General features: G+C 35.0%; 1 protein-coding gene across 1 annotated transcript in view; it reads left to right on the plus strand.

Annotated features, from left to right (window-relative positions):
* The first annotated feature begins 8,766 nt into the window (after positions 1-8,766).
* The window catches only part of LOC107563427 (peripheral-type benzodiazepine receptor-associated protein 1-like), a 55,614-nt gene continuing 54,713 nt past the window's right edge, over positions 8,767-9,667 (plus strand). Inside the window, exon 1 of the mRNA XM_016248304.1 lies at positions 8,767-8,967. Coding sequence (XP_016103790.1) covers positions 8,767-8,967 — 201 coding nt within the window. The remainder of the gene's footprint in view (positions 8,968-9,667) is intronic.

The raw sequence follows: 9,667 nt of genomic DNA on the forward strand, positions 1-9,667 counted from the left end.
CGGCTTGTGTACTGCATCATTACTGTGTCTGTTCCTCTTTTGGGCTTGAACTGATGGTAAAACGAATGACATTATTTACTGTCTTTTCATTTATTTTGAAAGATGAAGCTCGCGATTATGGGAAGGGGTGTTACATTTCCGACGAGTGCTTGTGGTGTTCGGCCAATCACAATGCACTGGGTCAGCTGGCCAATCAGAGCAGACTGCGCTTGTCGGAAGGAGGGACTTTGTAGAAAACGAAGCGTTTGAGAGAGGCGGGGCATAGAGGACCTACAATAATGTACAGTATTTGAAAAATTATGTGTTTTTTGAACATTAAAGCATGTCAACATATTCTGTTACACCAAATACACAAAATAATGATCTTTAAAAAAGCATCATATGACCCCTTTAATATGTTTATAAGAAATTGAAAAAAGCACAAATGTCAGGGCATTTCAAAACTTCTCCAAGGCCCCAAAACCCCCTCAGACCCCAAAGGGTTAAAATTCAAACAATGATGGAAAATGTTCACTATTCCATAAAATTATCCATTTCCATTAAATTTTTTTTATTATTCTTTCTTTGAAAAGTACTGTATTTCTGTAATTGATGTATTTCTGTCACAATTTCTTCAAGTTAAACCAAACTTTTATTTTGACGGGGTTTTGTTGAAGTTTCTGTGTATAAATGATATAACAATAGATTTTCTCACATGAAATCATAGGGCCCCTGTAAAGTTTAGTAGAATGTTGCTCTTTTTGTACAATAAAGTCAGACAGTGATGAGGACTTTCACTTGCATTTACATGCATTTAGCAGATGCTTTTATCCAAAGTGACTTACAATAGAGGAGCACAAGCAATTCGTCAAAGAACTGACTTTTGAAAAACAACATAAAAATATAATAATAGTGCAAATCTTGCCGCCTTCTGTAGATTTAATGTGCTCTATATGTTTAATAGAAGAAATGACATTAGGATGAGCGAATGATGACAGATTTCAGGCAAACTATTCCTTAAACTCAGTTTAAGTCCCTAACAGTTTTAGGGAATTAAAACATTTGTTCACTGCATAATTTTGTTGTATTTTATGTACTCCTCTCCAGTGCTTCATTTATGCCATACATAAATGTAATTAACAGTGATGATAATGTTCAAATTCATTGCAGTTCTCCATCTTTTTCCTTTCACGGTCAGTTAGTCACTCACAGTATGACACAGTTACGAGCTCAGAGTTACTCTTTGTTAGATGAGCTTTTTTGCTCTGTGCTGAATTTGGTCTGATTAATTGACTTCCCGTGGGGTTCTTGGCTGAAACGGCCCAATTTGTTAAAGGCAAGTCTTTGTGCTGGTAACCCAGGGGCCGACGCACTTCATGAAAGAGCCCTGAAACATTTGCATGTCAATGATTGTGTCGTCACTGATCTGAGAACAGCTCCACCTGTGTCTCTCCTCACATGCAGGGGTCGCCACCTGCGCTTCAGTCGTTATGTGTTTGTTAATGTTATTACCCCGGAGTAATAAACTCGGTGGCCTTTCGCTGAATCGGCTGATGGAACGCTGGCTTAAAAGCACCATCGCCATGGAAACCGCCTCCAGACTCGTCGCCGGGTCAGCATATGTTTGAAAGCGGCGCACAGCCTTCAATTATCTCTGTTTGTATCTCTGTTGATTAGAGAGGCATGATGGGAACTCCAGCAGACAGTCTTTTCTCCGCCTGAATTGTGTGTGTCAATGCAGTAACAAATGCAGAAGTCCAGCGGGCCTCAGGGGGAGTGATTATAAGAATATTTCACCCAAACATGTGAATATGTTTTTAAACAACAACTTTATGTTTTAGAATCATTACATTTAATAGAAGTGAAGTTGAAGAATCGGAATTCTGAGATAACTTGCAATTGTGATTTATAAACTCGCAGTTGCAAATTTAATTGCGAAATGTAAACTCAGAATTTTAAGAAAAAAGTTAGAATTGTGAGATGCAAACTTGCAATTTTGCAAAAACTGACTTGTGAGTTTGTATCTCACAGTTGCAAGTTATTAATTACAAGATGTATAGTCAGAATTCTGAGAAACAAGTCAGAATTCTTAGAAGTACACTTGAAATTTCAGACTTTTTTCATAATTGCGGGCTTATATCTCACAATTGCGAGTTACTAATTGCGAGATGTAAACTTGGAATTTGTACTCGTAATCTCAGACTTTTTTCTCTGAATTGTGAGTTTAGATCTTAATTACAAGTTATTAATTTGCAAGATGTAAACTTAGAATTCTGTTAAAAAAGTCAGAATTGTGAGATGTAAACTTGTAATTGCAATTTATAAACAATTTCAACAAAACAATTTCTGACACAATGCGACTTATTAAGTGCAAGATGTAAACTCAGAATTCTATTTTATTTTGTTTTATAAACTTTATTTATTTTTGTCATTCTCGTTTCTAAGTAATTCTTAATGTGATTCTCATTAGGCTAACATTACTCTAATACAGTATTTTAGAATGAGTTGTCGTGAAAATAATGTCAAAATGCAATTGAATGATACACATTATAAACCATAAATCACATTCAGTCTGATATTATAGATATGGTAATTTAAAAAATAAGAGATTATATTTTGCATAACGAAAATGAAGGAAACAGTAATATTGTGCAACATTTCTATAATTTAAAATAACTATTATTTTCTATTTGTATATATTTTAAAATGTAATTTAATGATTGTTTATTACTTTATGGTGTTTTTGGAGCTGTAAAATAATAATAGATAATAGGGCTGCACAATTAATCAAAATAAAACAGAAATTATTATTTGGCTTAGTGTGATTGTCAAATCACAATGGCTGCAATTTCATTAAAAAAAATTATTAAATGTGATTGATTTATTTTACTTAGTAACAAACAGAAACAAATACCAGAACCACCTTGAACTGAGGTGGAAAATATATATATATTTTTAAATAACATAAAAGTAAAATATTATTATTGTTATTATTAATAATAATAATAATTCTGATTTATGCAACCCTGCACAATTAATCAAAATAAAACCAAAATTGTGGAATGGCTTGGTGCAATTATAAAATCACAAAGGCTGAGATTTAATAAAAGACTAAAATTTTATTAAAAAAATTGCACTTATTAACAAACAGAAACAAATTCCAGAACCACCTCGAACTAGACTGAGGATATAAAAATAAAATAATTAAAATAATAAAATAAATAATTATATATAAATGTAAAATTCAATATTGATAATAAGAATTAGACATATTGCTATATAATCATATAATCACAACATTTTGGCCAGAATGTGCAGTCCTACAAACCTATATTTTAATTTGTAAATTGCACTAAATTGCCGTTTTTATCAGAAAAAATATCTACGTTTTTCCACTAAACATGCAGCGCTGATATGGCGCTTTTGCACTGCATGGTACGACTCGGCTTGGTACGGCTCAGTACGGTACGGCACGGCACGGCTCGGCACGGTTTGCGTTTCCACTGCAGTTCAGTACCGCTTTAGAATGAGCGGGATTATTCACATGTCGTTATAGTTGCGCCGCCTCTACTGCCGCGACTCCTAAAAAACGTTTTCATTCCGCGTCGCCCCATCAAGCTCTCGCTGGATCCGCTCCTCTGCTATCAACGAAAGGAACGTCTGTTCTTCCGCAACAGGGGGAACAGCCACTTTTTGGTTGTTAAAAATAGGTGCGGTAAACAATTGCGTTCGATCCTTCGCAGGCTGTGCTGATTTAAATCTAGCGTTTCTTTTGTGTTTGTGTCGCAAGTTCAGTGACGCAGGTAGAGACGATTCTCTCCGGCCAATCCGTGATCAGCAGAGTTTACACATCACGTTTTGGTAACGGTACGGTACGCTTGGAACCCCAACTGAGGTGGTACTAAAAAAAGTACCAGGTACCAGGTACTGTACCCAGTGGAAACCCCCCCAAAAGTGAACCGTACCGTGCCGTACCGTGCCGTACCATGCGGTGGAAAAGCGCCATTAGATAGTACCTGACAGTCCTGTTACTGTAACTAAAAGTAACAATTTAAATGAAAGACTTAACAATTAAGTCCCCAATCTGGTGTAGCAAAGCAGGGATTGTTTCAGAGCAATTCAAATGATCCCAAATGCTGGAGGCTGAACTACCTGTCCGTCTGGCTTCTGGACGTCCTGGCAGCAGGCGAGTCTCGTTAGACGCAGAGTCTCTCACGTTTGGCAGGAGATTTGAGCAGGACCTGAGCTGTAGTCTGGTTTCATTAGAGGAGAAAGAGAGAGCGGCAGATGCTGCTACTGAGGTCCTGTCAAAGACGGTTTCAGCTGCACGCTATTGCTGCTGCGTTGCAGTCTTGTGCATGTTAATACAGTATGTATGAATTCACAGAGCTGAGAGTACTGTTGCTAAATGACTTGCACAGCCCTGCATTGTGGATGAAGATGGCATCTTTTCTCCGGTTGTTTGTGGTGTCTGTCTCTTTGGCTCTAAATATGAGCATGCATATCGGCTCTAGAGTGATTGCATCCCAGTTGCACTCAGCAGACGTCTGGTTTGGCATCTGTACAGTCAGATTTAGCAGTAGGATGAGCGGCTGGCTTGTATTTCATCTGATGCAATAGTAACACCCAATCGACACCAACAAAAGCGGTGTGTTGTGATTCAATAAAATCAGATTAACTTGTGCTGTGAAGCTGTGTGTATATTGCAAAGGCATCAACGTAGAGTGAAGTTGAAGCTGGAGCACTGTAGTTTTGATGCTTTGTGACATGCTTTTTGCTTTCAGTCAAGATAAAATAAGACAAACTCGAATTGTCCTTTAACTCAGAAGTGGTTCAGTGGTCTGTTTAAAATACAACCAACATCCTTCAATATATAATGCATATTCTATGTTTTCAGATCAATTTGAGTGATTTTGAGTAGATAGTGTGTATTTGCATGATTTAAATTCAACATTCTGTGTACATATTGTATTTGTATTTACTATAATTAAACTGTATTTTACTCTACAGTTCAAAGATTTGGGGTCGGTTTAAATGTTTTTATTTCTTTTTTAATTTTTAATTATTTTGAAAGTCACTTCTGCTCACCAAAGCAGCATTTATTTGATTAAAAAAACAGAAAAAACAGAAAAAACAGGAATATTGTGAGATATTAGTACAATTTTAAATATGTTTTTTTCTATGTGAATGTATTTTAAAATGTAATTTATTCCTGTGATAAAAGCTGTATTTTCAGCATTCTTAAGTGTCACATGATCTTCAGAAATCAGTCTAATATGCTGATTTGCTGCTCAAGAAACATTTCTGATTATTATCAATGCTGAAGACAGTTGCGCTGCTTCATATTTTTGTGCAAACTTTAATACATTTTTGTTCTGTGATGAATAAAAAAATAATTTATTTGAAATTTACTTTACTGTCACCTTTGATCAATTTGTGTCCTTCCTGAATAAAAGTATTAATTTCTTTAACAAAAAGCATTGCAGAAATCCTGCATGCTGTATGCACTGAAAACACCCTCCGCCCTGAAGTGACAGCAGTTCCAGCTGGCATGACATGAACAAAACACATGCTCTGCTGAAATCAAAGCTGTCACCCTTCAGATTCGCCAGCGGGCGGATAGTCAGTCCTACAAGATGAGAAATAAAGAGCAAACGAGAAAAAAGACCAAGAGGGAGGAGCACTGATGGAGCACTGATGGACCTCTTCCGACGTTTTTGATGGTTTAATGTTGAGGTCTTGAATTATTAATTGTTTGTTGGCATCATATTTAGTAGGTTTTTCTGTGACGAAAACTGAAATCATGCTTATTTACCACAATTAAGGTGTTTTCCAGTTGGTTTAGTACCTAAAAACACCCCTTTAATATCACTGTATGCAGGCCTTGAGTGGTTTATTACTTTATTTTGCTGTATTTTCTGCTCTTTGCATCACAGTGAATTTACTGCGTGCCCATTTCTGAAATCTTGGTCAAATTGATGATGATTTAACATTGAGTTGTTTCATTTATACATTGTTTATTGGTGTTCTTAATTATATTTACTGGGTTTTTATTTTATTAACAGTGCGGTAGCTGATGTATGCTGATTTTCGAGCCTTTACTATGGTAAAATCACTGTGTACAGGCATTGAGTGATTTATTTCATTATTTGCGTCAGAAGTTGTCTCATCGCAGGGAGGAGACTGTGCGCACATTTCTGACATTTTGGTCAAATTTATGTTGATTTCACATAAGTTCCTGAATTATTTATTGCATCTTTGGTGTTTTTGTAATCATATTTATTGGGTTTTTCAGTGGAGAAGCTGAAACCATTTACTAGAGACCAGCATTTTGGCTGATATATGTTTGTTTACCACGATTAAAGTGTTTTCCACTTAGTTCAGTACCTAAAACACCCCTTTACTTCCTAAAACCAGCGCCTTGGGAGGTTTATGATGTTATTTTGCTATATTTTCTGCTCTTTGCATCACAGGGTTTGCCTTCTGTAGCTGTTCCTCTCTCTTTATTGGTTTCTTTCTCAGCTGGGACAGATGAATTAAGTTGCACATATAAGCGACTCTTCAGGGTCCACGGCTCAGATGGCTGAATGTGTGTGTGTGTCTGTCCTTCGGACGCTTTAGAAATCTTCATGCTTGCACTGAAACTGCTCTTCTGATGTGTTTGCTCTGGTCAGAACGGTTTCCTGGTGCGGCAGAACTCAGAGCTGCTGCGGGCGCTGGAGGAGATGGAGAAATCATGCAACGCTCTCAGAGAGGAGAACGGGATACTGGTGAGGCTCCATCAGCTCATATGAGTGTTCAAACTTCTCCACTGATCGGCCATGTGTGCAGTTTATTTGCATTTGTAATTTACGTGATTTGTTTGTTCAATATATTCGATGAAAATGATGAATTTGTAATGAAAGACATATATATTAAATAAACACCTTTAGACACTACATATGTGACCCTGGACCACAAAACCAGTCATAAGGGTACATTTTTCGAAATTGAGATTTATACATCATCTGAAAGGTGAATAAATAAGCTTTCCATTGATGTATGGTTTGTTAGGATAGGACAATATTTGGCCGAAATACAAAATATTTATATACAAATATTGAGAAAATCATCTTTAAAGTTGTCCAAATGAAGTTCTTAGCAATGCATATTACTAATCAGACATTACGTTTTGATATATTTACAGTAGGAAATGTACAAAATATCTTCATGGAACATGATCTTTACTTAATATCCTAATGATTTTTGGCATAAAAGAAAAACGGATAATTTTGAGCCATACAATGTATTTTTGGCTATTGCTACAGATATACCCCAGCGACTTAACACTGCTTTTGTGCTCCAGGGTCACATATATAATTTTTACATACACACAAAATATATATAGTTTTTGCTTTTTAACTAAAAAAGAAAAAAAAATTGTTAACACTTTATTTTAAGGACCAATTCTCACTATTAACTAGTTGCTTATTAGCGTGCATATTACTAGTACATTTATTAGTACTTATAAATTTTTACATACACACAAAATATATATAGTTTTTGCTTTTTAACTAAAAAAGAAAAAAAAAATTGTTAACTTTATTTTAAGGACCAATTCTCACTATTAACTAGTTGCTTATTAGCGTGCTTAATACTAGTACATTTATTAGTACTTATAAAGTGCATATTAATGCCTTATTCTACATATTTTAGATCCCTTAATTCTAAACTTAACTTAACTACCTTACTAACTGTTAATTTATTTGTTTATTGAGGCAAAAGTCAAAGTTCATAGTTAAAAAAATTGGTTCCCAAACTAAAGTGTGACCAAATTTATTTATTTGAAACAAAATAAACATTAAATGAAATGAAATTGAATATTAAAAACGTTTCTCATTTTATGTAGTTCCACTTGAAGTGCTTGAATAACTAAACCTAAATAAACTACAACTAATAAGGAAACATTAACAAAAACTATTTAGAGATATTAAAAAAAAAAAACTAATAAAAATGACAAAAACACAACAAAATTGGTCAAACTTTCAAATTGAAGTCAAAACAGAAAATATTCAAATGAAATGTAATTCAAAATAAACACAAAAAACTATTATAGTAATTATCAGTGATAAACAACACTGCCTTATATTATTAATCCCTTTACATCATTTTTCCATATTTAATCACTTGTTTGCAGTTCTCAAACTGTCCTGGTGTGACACGATTTTTTTTTTTTAAATATCCAATTTTTAAATACAAACTCTGCATTATTAGGCCTGAATCTGGTGTTTGTTTCACCACTTTGAACATCTTTGATGTTGCTTTCGGTCTCTCAGATTCTTTCTTTGTTCTCCAAATCAAATTGTCCAATATCCGTGTTTCCTCAGAGGAAGAGCAGTTCTCCAGAGACGGAGGAGAAGGTGAAGAGGTTGAGGAAGAAGAACACTGAACTCGCCGTCATCGCCAAACGTCTGGATAGAGATATTTTTTTAAAAAACTAATAAAAATGACAAAAACACAACAAAATTGGTCAAACTTTCAAATTGAAGTCAAAACAGAAAATATTCAAATGAAATGTAATTCAAAATAAACACAAAAAACTATTATAGTAATTATCAGTGATAAACAACACTGCCTTATATTATTAATCCCTTTACATAATTTTTCCATATTTAATCACTTGTTTGCAGTTCTCAAACTGTCCTGGTGTGACACGATTTTTTTTTTTTAAATATCCAATTTTTAAATACAAACTCTGCATTATTAGGCCTGAATCTGGTGTTTGTTTCACCACTTTGAACATCTTTGATGTTGCTTTCGGTCTCTCAGATTCTTTCTTTGTTCTCCAAATCAAATTGTCCAATATCCGTGTTTCCTCAGAGGAAGAGCAGTTCTCCAGAGACGGAGGAGAAGGTGAAGAGGTTGAGGAAGAAGAACACTGAACTCGCCGTCATCGCCAAACGTCTGGAGGACAGAGCACGAAAACTTCAGGAAGCCAACCTGAAAGTGGTGCGTACACAATTATGCGTCTTCATATGAGTTAGTGTGTGGAGTTGATGCACCACAGCAGGATTTTTAGCACTTACACTGCAGGCAAAACCATCGTTTTTTCATGCATGGGTCAGTTTTCCCCCCTATCTATATTCTGAAGGGTTTGTTTTTTACACAGAGAGGTTTGTTTACATAACACTGCAAATTAGTGCATATTTAATTAGATCATGTCTTTTTTTATTTGCATATTTCAACATAACATTTCAGAAAACTTGTAATAGAACACAACTGTACCACAAAATGTACTGGAGAATTATTGATATCTATTAGTTCATTTTTTACCCCATACACCTGCTGTGTTTTGCCTTAAATGCATTTCATTCATCAGTGTAAAAGTAAAGTCAGTCTTTTTAGGTTGGATTTTCCTTTTAGGTGTCATTATGACGGCGTTACATGCACTTTACACTTTTAAAGCGATAGAGGATGGCTAAATGATTGCATTTTTGATTAAATTATTTATTTATGTTATCTATTTTACTGTTGTTATTATCAGCCCTTTTGCCTTTGGTGGATAATAAATCCTGTCTTTTAGCGTCTGAACAATACAATAGAGAGCAGTTGACCTGACCTGACCAACCCGTCCAGTGTTTACTAATCAAACACACTCATGGCTCATTCATTGCTCTCTTTTGTCTCAAATATAAAGCCAAACCACAGA

The sequence above is a fragment of the Sinocyclocheilus grahami genome, unplaced genomic scaffold (assembly GCF_001515645.1).
Source record: "Sinocyclocheilus grahami isolate Dianchi unplaced genomic scaffold, SAMN03320097.WGS_v1.1 scaffold875.1, whole genome shotgun sequence".
Taxonomy (NCBI): Eukaryota; Metazoa; Chordata; class Actinopteri; order Cypriniformes; family Cyprinidae; genus Sinocyclocheilus; species Sinocyclocheilus grahami.